This window comes from Pristis pectinata, chromosome 10 (genome assembly GCF_009764475.1).
Source record: "Pristis pectinata isolate sPriPec2 chromosome 10, sPriPec2.1.pri, whole genome shotgun sequence".
In the NCBI taxonomy this organism is placed as follows: Eukaryota; Metazoa; Chordata; class Chondrichthyes; order Rhinopristiformes; family Pristidae; genus Pristis; species Pristis pectinata.
In genome coordinates this window covers 93,003,145-93,017,782 of record NC_067414.1, presented here as the reverse complement: position 1 = coordinate 93,017,782, position 14,638 = coordinate 93,003,145, and the positions used below count along the sequence as shown (strand labels likewise).

Here is a 14,638-nt window from a genome sequence, read left to right as displayed (position 1 = left end):
TAAGGTTATGTGAAACAAAGCATAAAAGAAACCACTTAACCTGCATTTACCTTTTCAATCAAGATTCGTGACCCCATTCAAAAGAGTGGGGTTACACTACAACCCCCAGCCATGGCTGGCTTAGTGCTGAAAAGTCAGATGCAAAGAGATAACAGTGAAGCTTAACTGAAGACATGGTGGATGATTAATCACGTAAAAAAATTGCTGTTTTGCATTTGCTGGCAACATCTTTCAGTGTGCCCATCGTCCATTGACAGTTTTCACAGAATCCATTCATCATTTCTTAACCTTTCCTGTCAATTGATTAAAATCTATTTCAATGCTTTCAAAGTCCCACAAGGTTATCATATCTAGACACAGACATCCAGACAACACATTTTATAATACTTGATTAGACAAAACTTCCTCCCGTAGTGATAAAGTAACATTGATATCAACTCATCACAAGCAGGATACAATACCAATCCATACCAATACTGTACTCAGCAAAATATTCACTTTCTGGGAATAAACACAGTGCTGGGATTTAAACCATGAAACATCAAAGAAAATGTATTTTCTTTCCAAGGAAGTCCTTTCTAATACACTACAGGAGCAGAATACAATGCAGATTTATAGCTGTTAAGGATAAACAGGGCCAATGCCTTCTTTGTAACAGTTAAAATTCAAAGAAACAGTTGGATGTTTTAAGATAAAATGCGATTGAATGGAGCCATGATCCAGTTCTACATGTAAATTATGAACCTGCTTAGGAAACATTGAGAGAAATTCAAAATAACTTACCTCTAAGTTCTTCTTTTCTACAGATAAAGTTGCAACCATTGTTGTCATACAGTTTCCACCCAGGCTGTCTCGCAGAACAGATGTCATCATGGAGTTTCGATAAGGGATGTGTGCGCGATTCTTTTCTGCCAGTGCGATGATAACCTGTAATTTAAATGAACAGTTTCGACTGGGCTTCTTCAGATAATGAAGAACTAACGTGCACATTAATTGTAAACTGATACTTTAGTGACATTTCTGTCAAGTTTTTTAGACTAATGTTTAACTCCATGTAAAAATAATGAAGTTAAAGACCTGGCTGAACAAAAGTGGTAAGCCATCAATCTAACTGCAACAATCAAGTCTTTTTATCAGGGGTTCATTGGGTTTTAGGGATGATAAATTTCTCCATTCAAAATCACTAAACTTACCCATCCACCAATTCTGAAAAATTATGCACCACAGAATATTACAGATCAAAAACAATGAAGCCTCATTGCATCAAAATAGATAAAAAGTATTAGGGACAGATCGGGATAGATACTAAGTAAACTCTTTAGTGTGATGCATAACTTTTTTTTGAATGCTGAAAAAGAGTCTGAGTTCAAGACTGGACTGATAAAAAACAAACCTAAGTAAAATGTACTCCCCAAAGTAGAGAAGTAAATATATTGAAATTACGTTAACTACAGTAACCCTTTGCCCTGCATGGTGCTTTCAAATCTGTTAACCTTACAGATCTGTTGTAGAAGTAAAGCAAGTGGAGAAATGTCATGGTCAAAAGAGGGTTATGAGAAATATCTGTATAAACAAGCCCATCAAACTGTGAGTTATAGACAGCCCAGAAGTGGACACATTTATTATATCCCACTGCTAATTCAACTTACATCACATATTTTTGAAACTTCTTTAAGCTTTCTGGGGAAAATGGAAACTACCTCCTATTTCATACAGTAAAAATATTCTGTGGTAATCCATTCTGTTTACTTATGTCAGTAGAGTGACTGCAAAGTCATTTGACCACAGTAATTACACCTCTTTTACTGGTCTGTGCAGTGAGAAGAGTGAATTTTCTCATCCCTTCCCCCACTATCTAACTGAGATTGCTTGGTGGGGTCTCCAACCTTACCTGTTCCAGGTACGTCAGGGAGAGGTTAATGTACTTTGCCTCTGTCAATAGCTGTCCTCCCACTCCAGTCTTTGTAACGCGTTCTGATCCAGCCAAGTCCACCAGGTGCAATTTGGACCGACGGACAGTGGCAGAGCCTGGCTCGCGGCTCGAAACGTGAATGGTGAAAATGCAGTGGGAACGGGTTGAGGCCTGGTTCATAGGAGTCTGTTGGATGAAAATTAAAAAGTGCAATTACATCAATATTACAGAGTTGTTCATTTATTTAAAGAAATTCAGCTTTTACACATATAAATGCACATCACTTCTTGAAGGATTCAGGCTCTGCTTGTAAAAGATATGTGGCTTGCTGGTTTCCCTCCACATTGTTATACATAAAGGCCTTGCACTTGAATCTCCCTTCAGTTTCTTTGTTTCCTATGATCTATTATATCTGTTCTCTTCTAGATCTGATAAACTAAATCTCCTCTCAAAAAAAACACTGCAATAAAGGTTACAAGAAAGCCTTTCTCCGACCTTTGTAGCTCACAAAACCCAAGATTGGTGGATACGGTTCCCTTGACTGGATTCTGAACAAATAGGAGGCTGCTATGTCCTGTCATCATGGTAATAATTAAGAGCCTTGGATAACCCTAATAAACACTATTCAAATCGCATATATCTTGTGGGAAATACAGTCAATGCTCTTCAGACACAAGACTACCACTCTATTCAATGGCGCAACTTTTAATTAAACATTGAAATTACAAACCTCACTCTGTTACAGTACATAAATAGCAAAGACCCATTTATTAATCTTCCTTTGGAAACACGGACCATTTTGAACTAATTGAGAATGGGCTAGCAAATAAAACGCAACTTCATCATGTAGCTACACAAGTAAAAAATGCGAAGAAACAGCTACGACTGCAACCACACTAATCCGATTATGGTTCATATCAAGATCTCTTGCCCTAAAAAAATCCTTTTGGGGTGGCATAGTACCTGGCTCCCAACCTCACCTGAAGCCACAGGACGGAACCAAAACTTTGACCAACAACTGTAAAGTGGTCTGAAGATTCGCAGTGGTTGAGTAGATGACATTGTATGAATCTGCTTTATGCATATGTACTGCTTTCAATCAGAAAAGAATGAGATTTATTATCACTGACAGATGATGTGAAATGTGCTGTTTTGCAGCAAATACATAACATTACAATAAATTACAAAAATAAATAAATAGTGCAAAAAAAGGAATAACGAGGTGGTGCAAAATGCAAAACCACTGAACAAATGCTCTCAGTGGCACTGCACATGTCTGTCATTCCACTGATAGGTGATGTTCAGTGATAACATAGGAGAAATCAATGATATCAAAAGCATATCCATTTAATTGATAGCGCAATGAGGCAAATTCATCAGTCCAGTCTTTCTTGTAATCATTAAACTGATCATTTGGAAACCTGCAAACCTGGAACTGAATATTTTATATTATGTGAAGGACATTGATCCATTGATTCTTCTTTTAGCTTCTAAACTGTGACTCAGTGCAACCCAGACTCAATCCTAACTTCTGGTGCTATCTGTGTGATGTTCGTATGTTCTCTTCGGTTTTCCCCAGGGTGTTCCTGTTTTGTTCTACGTCCCAAAAACGTGTAAAATAAATGGATGAATAGGACTGCTCCCGTCAGCTGGCATGGACTCAACGGGCCAAATGTCGTGAAGAAATATGAAGAAAATTAGAGGACTGATCAAAATGAGAGAGCTCTGCTTTAACTTCAACTGGCTTTTTAGATCTAGGCCACATAAATTCCCACCAAGGGAATGGACAACTTATTCTCAAAATCTCTAGGGAGAGTTAATGGTGTGATTTACCTCCCCCTCTTGAAATATAGGCACTTGGCTACATGCCCATAGTTCAAAGTCATAGTCATAGAGTTATCCAGCATGGAAACAGGCCCTTCGGCCCAACTCATCCATGCTGACCAAGGTACCTTCCTAAGCTAGTCCCGTTTGCCTGCATTTGGCCCATATCCCTCTAAACCCCTCCAACCCATGTACCTATTCAAGTGTCTTTTAAATATTATAATGGTACCCGCCTCTATCACTTCCTCTGGCAGCTCATTCCACATACCCACCACTCTCTGTGTGAAAAAGTTGCCCCTCAGGTCCCCTTAAAATCTTTCCCCTTTCACCTTAAACCTATGCCCTCTATTTTTAGATACCCCTACCCTGGGAAAAAGACTGAGACCCAGTCATGCAAACGTTGTTAAAAAAAAGATTATTCACGTAGTCTTGATGGACTAAATGACCAAATGCTGTGCTTAGATGACCAATTTTGAACAGCAACGTGTAAAGTCATTTTGATTTCTGAAACACTGCAAAGCAGCATTGATTCTATCTTTGAGAACCTCACAAATCATTCCTGAATTGATCTCATTATGCTGCACTTTGTCCTTTTATCAGATGCTACATTTGAATTAATTCAGGTGCCACTTCTACTAACTGCAGATGATAGTCAGGCTAGTACTGTATGAAGTTAACTCAAAAGTAATGGATCATTCCACACAAGTACACAAGCATGTTTCCTGAGAAGCAAGCAGTAGACCAGCACTGTGTCTTGGACACCAATATTGTTTGGGTCATGGCAGATGAGGACACTTTAACGGAATCGCCCCATGCCAAATGGTTTTAAAGGTTCACTCAATTTGTCATGAACAAACAGTTACAAGGTGCCAAACTAAAAGAGAAATAAAATTCCAAAATTATAAACACATCTCATCTTACCCAACTTCATCATTGCATTACAGTCACACAGCATGGAAACAGGCCTTTCGGCCCAACTCATCCATGTTGACCAAGATATCTATCTGAGCTGGTTCCATTTGCCTGTGTTTGGCCGATATCACTCTAAATCTTCTCTATCCATGTACTCGTCTTTTAAACATTGTAATTGTACTCGTCTCCACAGCTTCCTCTGGCAACTCATTCCATGTATCCAACACCTTCTGTGTGAAAAAGTTGCCCCTCAGGTCCCTTTTAAGTCTTTCTCTTGTCACCTTAAATCTATGTCCTCTAGTTTTATACTTCCCGACACTGGGAGAAAGACTATGACCATTCACTTTATCTTTGCCTGTCATGATTTATATATCTTAGCCCTTTTATATACCTTTTTTATATTATTATATATACCATAGTGGCCTTTACCATGCACAAATAGCCCATGTGCCCCTTTTACTGGATAAAATATAATATTTGGTAAAAATTTATGAAAAAAATGTAAATGGAGATTCTGTACTCAACTTCCTTTTCTAAACTAAAATATGCCTATTGATTAACTGTACATATTTCTTTGTTTTCTGGAAGTAGAGAATATTTTCTCAGGATAAGGGGACAGCCATAGAGAACTGAAGAGAAATATCTTCATACAAACATTGTAAGTTTTTGGAATTCTCTCTATTAGAGAAGTATGTTTAAAGTTGAGGTCAAATGAATTTTGGAAAGATAACAGAATATGGAGATGTGGGAGGATGGGCTCAAGACACAAGATCAACCATGAAGTTACTAACTTGTGAACCAAGATGAAAGGGCCACTTGCCTATGCTTTTATGCTTTTCTAATGGTTTGCCTCTTTATACATCTTCCTCCTCATGACTTTCACCATGTTGGCTGACAGATTCACTTAGTTAAGCTTACGTTGGTCGAATGCCATTCTAACTTAACATTGAGCCTTCTATGATTAAAACTGCTGAAAGGTTAAATACAAGGATTTTCCAGAATGTCTCATGCGCAAAAGTTTCAACTTTTGATAAGGATGGATGTTAAATACCCCCAAAAAATAGAAAGCTGGGCAGGGTGTATAATAGGTGATTAACCTAAATGTGTGAGATTTACATGTCCATTGAAATTAAAGTTCCATACTCTTTATCCTTACAGATAGCTAAGAACAAACATTATAGCAACAACTTAAGTACCATATGATATATTAGATCTAAATCTCTTTCTTTCAATTATAAGGGAATTCAGTATTCAAATTTTTCCTCAGTGTTCTAGCTACATGAAGGTCTCAAAAATCTTGAGATGAAAAGTCACAATGCACAGTAACGAGATGATGAGACGTTGGAAGACCACTTGTGTCTTTTGTTCCTATAGCAATAAAATAGTGTTTCAAGATTCAGGTCAGCACTTTAGAACTGCAATGTGATTCTGATATTTCTAGCATCTCAAAATCTGCTGACTAATAGTAAAAATTTAATTGTGATCTCAATAGTAAAACCAATTTACATCACTGATATTGCACGTCATAGCAATAAATCTGGTGTTGATATTCCCTAGCATTGCAGCAATGTGCAACAGACAAAATATTATAAAATAACACTGTTATCACTGGTACATTAATCTCCTTTCAAGAAAAGATGACGTGATACCATTTATTCTAGCTTGTGCTCAAGTTGGTAGTGTTCTACAATACCTGTGAATTCAAGCCAACGTGAATGCCACTGAAGAACATGTGACTGTTACTCAAGAAGTGAGTAATCGATGATAACTGTCATTTTCAGCTTGTCCTGGAGTACAGATTATGTCAGAACAATACCTCTGTAATAGTGAGTATTACAGTAAAATGAAAATATTTCCACAGTACAATCAGTTCATGATAGGATTTGCAAAGGCTAAAGTTATAATCACAATTAAATGCTAGCCTGCACATAATTCTAGTCCAACATGTGAGAAATAACTGAGGAATTGTAAGCTCAGGCGTTTATGTGGTATATCCTATAAAAGAAGATTGATTTAATAATCACATAAAATCCAGAAATGCATAGCATCAGCATTTGAATTGAGAAAGATGGGATTGTAATTTTTTTTTGTCTTTGAAGTTCAAATAAATTATACCAGAGAAATAATTTACTTTCCCAAATGCTGATTACCATGAAATGCCATTTTTAAGCTCCATGTTTATCCATAACATTCAAAAACATTAATAACTTGCATTTGTATAGCATCCCTCACCAGGAAAATATTCCAGAGCATTTTACAAGGGAACACAATTGCTAAGTTCAATAAATCAGCTAGCTTAATAATGAGGTTTTTCAGCCACAACAATAAAACACACTGAAATGAATCCATCATTTCAACTCAGTGTAGGCAATTATCAAAACATTTAGTAACTACTGCCTTCTTCGGAGAAGTTCAAGTTTGTGATGGTCTGCAATGCAGCAACTTGTTAAATTCATGATCTATAACATGGGAACAAAGTTGGTCAAATGAAATCAACACTAGAACGTTACAAGAATAGACACAGCTGATCAAAAGTGGTCACTTTGCAACTTGGCATTGCAGTCTCCATGTTACGGCATACCATCCAAACAAACATCAAAAGTAACTGCGCTGCTCAGGGGCCACGATGTGTCCAGATGGACTAACTGTGGTTTAATAGAGCAATTCTAAGTAAACTGCCAGACAAAGGCAGACATCTGATATGATAACCAAAGAGCCTCCTCAACAGATGGGAGTCATTTCATTGGTCTCAAATGAAATAAATAAGAGAAACATAAACAAAAGATTACTGGAAAAACCTAATATGCCAAGCAGCATCTGTAGATGGAGAAAATGAATTGGCATGAATGTTTCAGCAGAACTGGAGGAAGTGGGAGATTTAAGAGTTTATAAGAAGAGCCAGAGAGGCAAAGATTTTCATTCAACATTCTGTTCAGGCTTTAGGATACTCTGACCAGCTTTTGCTGTTTGTTGTATGTACAGTATAGGCCTGCTCCAGATAAGATCCTGATGAAAGGGGATCACCCCTCTCCCCAATCCAACTCCAAACACCTCCAGGATTGGTCAACATTGGTCAAGGGACGCTGCTTATTTCAGAAGTTCATTTGCTGGTAGCCTGTTACAGAGGTGACTTGCCATTTATCACCCCATTCCTGAATGTTCTCAAGACCTTGGAGCATGTCAACATGGTCTTATTCATTACTGGAGGAGTTGCAAATGGAAGTCATCAGTATATATCCCTACTTCTGACTTCATGTAAATGTCGTGATGCAGAATTTCGATCCAAGATGTTGACAATTCCTTTCCTCCTACAGACGCTACTTGACCCACTGAGTTCCTCCAGCAGATTGTGTGTTGCTCCAGATTCCAGCATCTGCAGTCTCTTGTGTCTCCAGAGTTCCAGGCAATCTTAGGATTTTCCCTTTGATTCCCATTAATTTCAGTTTTACAAAGTTTTGTTTCTGCCACACTCAGTCAAATGTTGCCTTGAAGCCAAGGGAAACTTCACTCCAAAATTGATCTTGTTTATCCAGGTTCAAATCAAAGATGTACAGTCATGAGGTCTGAAGCAGGATAGTCTCTTGAAACCCAAATTGAATCATTATAAGCAACTTATTTCCGCTTGATAACACTCATTCCTTCACTTTACTAAGGACTGTGAGTAATCTGACGAGCAATAATTTCCCTTGAAGGCCTTGCTTTTTATTGTCCAGACAACCTGGGCAATTTTTCACATTGTTGGATATGTACTGGAACAGTTTGACTGGGGTGTGATAGTTAAGATAGGTCTTTAGTACTAAATATGGGCTGTTGTCAGGTTTTTGGGACCATACCTTTGAGTGCCCATCTATTAGTTTCAAATGAAATGAAATGAAATGAACAATCTGAAGACTGGTCCCTTCAATGCCAATGGCGAAATAGTCTAAGATGAATCATCCACACAGTACTTCTGACTGAAGAGAGTGGCAAGTACTTTTTTAATCTTTGGCACTCACATGCTAGGACCACCCATATTAGGGATGTTGATGTTCATGGGGCTATCTCCTCCATTAAATGTTTAATTACCCATCGTCAATCACTGAGGATAGAAATGCTCTTGGACTGAAGCTTTGTCAGAGTTTGGTTGAAGGGAGCATTATCAAGGAGGAAGAAGGTGCGAGCCATAAGATCCAGAATTTAGGGTTTTGGTGCTGAAGGTTTAGCCGTTAATGATGAAGCATTAAAATTATGGAAACAAAGTATCACATAGATTTTATAGGCCTAGTGAAGATTACAGACAAGGAAGTAAGAGGCCAGAGAGAGATATGAAAAAGAGCAGTGGTGATTTGCAAATCGAGACACAGAGTCATAGAATAATACAGCATAAAGGCCCTTCAGCCCAACTCAACCTTGCTGACCAAGGTGCTTATCTAAGCTAATCCCATTTGCTTGTGTTTGGCCCAAATCTCTCCAAACCTTTCCTGTCCATGTACCTGTCCAACTGCCTTTTAAAAGTTGTTATTGTACCCACCTCAGCCACTTCCTCTGGCAGCTTGTTCCATATACGCACCATCCTCTGCGTGAAGAAATTGCCCAACAGGTCCCTTTTAAATATTTCCCCTCTCACCCTAAACCTATGCCCTGTAGTTTTTGATTTCCTTTCCCTGGGAAAAAGACTGTGTGCATTCACTCTATCTATGCCCCTCATGATTTCATACACCTCATAAGGTGATCCTTATCTTACACTACAATGAATAAAGTCCTGGCCTGCCCAACCTCTCCCCATAACTTGAGTCTTGGCAACATCTTGGTAAATCTTCTTTCCACTCTTTCCAACTTCATGATGTTTTTCCTATAACAGGGTGACCAAAACTGTACATAGTACTCCAAGCGCGGCCTCATTACTTAACCAGGAACCAGTAAAGGTCAGTGGGCACAGGTGATGAGTGAACAGGCCATTGAAAGTTTGAAAATAGGCAAACTAGACTGCCTGTCAAAGTTGAAGTGACAGTTATTGTCAATTATTATAGCTGTTACAGGTCCCAGGTCCAAGATCTGGCAGCAGAGATGAAAATCACATTAATGTAACATTAACCAATTTTCTGGACGTTTCTATGTGAGTGAATGCAAGACAAGCCTCAGGTAGCAAACAAATAAATGCACTGCTTTTACACTCATACAGGATCACCCTCACTCTAAGAAACCTTGCCTCTGGATCCTAGCAGCTTTCTTTGTGAGGGATGCCACATGTGATATTTTGCTGCTTAGAGCTGCATTGCAAAGCGACATCACAAAATGGGGAAGCTTTAGTTTTTGATAATTGCAATTTTTGCATTCACAGCTTGAGGAGGTATTTGGCTACTGTTCAGGTGTTACAAAAGTACACCCATCCCTCACTGACACCTCCCTGGAAAATTCCTGCCATGAGTATTCTTTGCACAAAGAGGTTGCCGCGTGCATGCATTGGATCCTCAAAAGCCAATGAGGTTCCTCTGCTGTCCCTCTGTTTCCCGTCATGACCTCCAATTACTGCAGCATGCTCTCACTCCCATTAGCTGAAAGAGTACTGATTGCATTGTGACATAGCCCTTTAAGAGCTACTTCTTGATGACACAACACAGAGGGTAGGTGCAGCATGGGAATTTGACTCCTAATGCCACTGTTCAGTGACATATCACAGGGGGTCCAAAAAGGCACTGCTTTGGACCCGGCGCTGAAGAATTTTGTGATTTTATTAAGACCTTCTTGAAACTATGAGGGAACATTTTAACAATGGGGAAGAAAAAGTGCAGACAAATTTCTAGGCCTACATTCTCTGTCAATCTGTCTGGCTTTCGACACAACCTAGCACCTTTTCCTCTTCTAATTTTGTTCCATAAGTTCCAGAACCTTCTGAATAAAATAGTTAAAGTTGAACTGCCTGGATATTTTCCTTCATCCAAGGTCCAGGTCTGCATGCCTACCCCTTGGTTGCAATGTGTGAGATTACACTGGATATATTTTTAGGATTCAATTTGCCAAGTACTGATTGAAAAAAGAGGCACGGTGAACTGTGAAGATGAAACAAGCAGGACATGAAGTAAGAATTGTATCTCCCCCCCTATCTTTCAGTCCAGTTGAGGGGTCTTGACCCGACACATCGACCATCCATTTCCCTCCACAGGTGTTGCCTGACCCGCTGGGTTCCTCCAGCAGTTTGTTTGTTGCAGGAGATTGGGAACCAGGAACTGCAAAATGCACATGCAGCACAAAAGTTATTTTATTTTAGATCATCCACTCAAAAAACCCATGAAGTTCTTCCATCAAAGCATACTACAGGGAAGAAATTTTCCTTTGGTCACTCGCGCTAAACGCTTGCAAGAATTTGTACACACCATGACATAGCCAGTTCCATTGACCTCAATGATTTTTAATGCATAGAGTGAGTTTGACCAACAGCCAATTCTCTCAGTGCTGGAGACCAAAGGGAAATTACACCACGGTGCAGTAAAACACTTGTAATCCGGCATCTGGTTGTTTGGAAATCCTAATAACCCAGCATCTGGCTCACTCATTAATCCAGAATATGAACCGGGGTCCCAGAGTGCAAGTGGAGTGTGCAGCCGAAGACAGGGGTCTGGAATGAGGTCGGAATCGGGGTCCGAACTGTAGGCCAGATGTGCAGCTGGAGCTCAGGGTGGGATCCGGACATCCAGCGGACAGGTCCGCGGCCAGGAATGGGGTCTGAAGTGCTTGTACATTTCCCACTTCCTTTAAACTCATGGGTTCACTGGAAAATGTATTATACTACTAATCATGAAAAAAGTGAAATAAAAGTGTGTTGAAGTATTAATAGGAGTAACATCTAATAGTCTGGAAGATCTGCTAGTCCAGCACTTTTGAAGGGTTCCAAATTATCAGAGTTTTACCATATAATTTCCTTAAAGACTCAATAGATTTCTCCTACATGTTGATCACTCTACCTGCCCACAACTCTCTGAAATGGCATCAAGCTCAGGCTTTCAAAGTACTCACCTCTGCTATCATTCTGTTAGTATCTCCCAGGAAGAGCAGGTTAAGGGATTCTTCCTCATTGTTCGCCTGGTGAAGGGAGAGATTCCTGAGGTGGATGTGTTGGTCGGAATCTTCCATGATGGTCACCTTGCTGATGGATGGAAATAGATATGATCAAAATAAAGCACCACGTGCATCTTATCACCCAACAATCCTGATACTGGCTTTACTGCTCTGGAATAACCTTATATCATAAAACACGTAACACCAAACAATGAGTGACCAGGAAACTCCAATCTAAGAAGGAGGAACAATTCTGTGAGTTCAGTGGCTTGTGCTAAAGTGTCAGCTGGGCTGAGCTTTCTACTTTGCTCCTATTGTTCCAACAAGGTCAAAGTGACCAAATTTCATACATAAAATACAATGTGCAGCCACCACTAGCACCAGAAACCAAAGATGGGTTTCCACCAGAGGTTTTTTGTTTAAATTGAATTCTTATCATTGAATCCTTCCGTACTTTTAAGACAACGGAATCAATGAGAAATATAAATTAGGTAAGAGACAGAAATTTTGAATCCTGAACCAGATGATCAATATTTGAAAGCAGAATAAGTCAACATTTCTGTTACATAAGCTGAAGGCCAGAGAGTACTGGAAACTTGACATAAAAACATAAAATAGTACAAATATTCAGCAGGTTAGATAGCATACACAAAGAGAGAAACAGAGTTGATAGTTCAGGTTTCAGAACACATAAAAGGTAACCAACCCAAACCACCAACTCTGTTTCTCTCTTCAGATGCTGAATCACTTGCTGAGCTTTTTCAGCATTTTCTGCTTTTATTTGACATTTCTTAAATTGTGTGATTCTTAAATATCTTTTTAGTGAAGGGTCTTGGGTCAACCTATGCTTTCTCATGCTGGCTGTGTATTCCATACTCAAGATTTCAGTTTTAATTCATTCATACTCTAAGTCTGTTAGGCCAATTACATCTATACCAGTTTTGCACCGTGGCGCTACTGAAAAATGTTAAAAAGATTAGAGGCTGAGAGGGTAAGATTAAGATTTTCTATCTGAATGAATGGTGGCCTGTGGTGATAAGCTGATTGGTATTGACTAAAATACAATTCACAATGATGATTTTGGAGCTAAATGCTGACCATTTCTCCTGGACCATTTTGGTCTAGAGCAAAACATGAATAGATATACAATATATGTATGTAAGACTGTCCTTCCATCCAGTCCATCTTCACGATGTATTGCTGCAGGAAGGCTTCCAGTATCATCAGTGATGCCTGCCACCCTGACCATTCACTTTTCTCTCTTCTACCTTCTTGGTGAAGATACAGGAGCTTGAAAGCCCAGACAACCAGACTCAAGAACAGCCTCTTCCCCACTGCTGTCAGACTTCTGAACCAATCACCTCTTTCACATTCCCTTCCTAGTGGTGCTGCCATATTCTTGAACCCTTAACTCTACCTCTTCCATTATTGTCACTTCAGCATTTCTTTTTGCATTACTTCAGTTTGCATTACTATACGTTGCACCATTCCATTATTTTGTGCATGTCGCTGTATTTATTGCTGTATTTATTATTACCATGTGTACTGTTTACTCTGTGAACATCATGCAAACAAGGAATTTCATTATACCCTGGTATATATGACAATAAACTAATCTGAATCTAACAGGTATAAATTTGAAATCAGTACTGCAACACTTTTCCAATACAGATAACACCATAGAGAATAGAATACCAATGAGAGCATTTATGACAAGCTACACTTAACAAATGGTTTGCATCTTTCACAACAAATATGCTTCAAAATGATAACAGAAAGATTGAGAGTCATGCTATTTCTTAGATATAATACTCTATTATTCTCTTTTATCACTACTGCTAACTTTCACACAATAACTTTTTGGAAATGTTAGCTTTGTTAGAGTTGAATATTTTTCCTAGGTTTTCTTCTAGGCTTCTTTGAGGAACAAAGCATTCTACTGGTGGACCACTCTGTAGCTCCGACAAATTGGATCACACAGGGTAGCATGCCCTGATTCATAACCACTATTCCAAACCTGATTAGTTCTCGATCTTGTGCCTGAATTCAGAAGTACCCAATGAGGAAACAGCAGACTTAATTGAAGGAAATTGGAAAATTGCAGGTCAATTCTCTATGGTCTGGCTCCATATACAGTTAGGAAGGTGGGGAGGAATATATGGAAGAAATAAATGTGGTACATTTTGGGAAGATCAGACATTCTCTCTTCTCCCCCTCTCCCATCGGGCAGAAGATACAAAAGCCTGAAAGCACGTACCACCAGGCTTAAGGACAGCTTCTATCCCACTGTTACAAGACTATTGAATAGTACCCTAGTACGATAAGATGGACTCTTGATCTTACAACCTACCTTGTTTTGACCTTGCACCTTACTGTCTACCTACACTGCACTTTCTCTGTAGCTGTGATACTTTATTCTGCATTCTGTCATTGTTTTATCTTGTAGAACCTCGATGCACTGTGTAATGAATTGACCTGCATGAACAGTGTGCAAGACAAGTTTTTACTGTACTTCAGTACAAGTGACAATAATAAACCATAAATGTAGAGTGCCAACAAATTAGGAATGAAGATCTTTCAGAGGAAAGTCAGGAAAACAAAATTAGCTAATGTTATTCTGCCTTAGAATCATAGAAATTCACAGCACGTTCTATTTTTCCACTGCATGCATGCCAGTCAGCAAGAGACTTTAGATCAATCCCACTTCCCAGCTCTGCTGGTTCAGGCTCATCCAAAGACTGGTAAAATATGATGAGGTTGTTTTGCTTCCACCACCCATTTCAGCCAGTGGGTTTCACATTCCAGTGCTCAGAAATAACATTTTCTTCACTCCCCTCTCATCCTTCTGCTAATTAACCCTATACCCTCAGACCTCTCTGGTAAGGGAAATCAGTCATTTTGTCCAGGACTCTCAAGAGCTGGAAGGGAAGAATAAAGAATGACCATGGAGTCATA

General features: G+C 39.1%; 1 protein-coding gene across 1 annotated transcript in view; it reads right to left on the bottom strand.

The window, feature by feature from the left end:
• Positions 1 to 14,638, bottom strand: part of kif6 (kinesin family member 6) — a 431,738-nt gene that overhangs the window by 325,326 nt on the left and 91,774 nt on the right. Inside the window, exons 6-8 of the mRNA XM_052024853.1 lie at positions 11,642 to 11,771; positions 1,892 to 2,098; positions 784 to 927 (exon numbers count right to left, since the gene is read on the bottom strand). Of these exons, the coding sequence (XP_051880813.1) occupies positions 784 to 927; positions 1,892 to 2,098; positions 11,642 to 11,771 (481 nt within the window). The remainder of the gene's footprint in view (positions 1 to 783; positions 928 to 1,891; positions 2,099 to 11,641; positions 11,772 to 14,638) is intronic.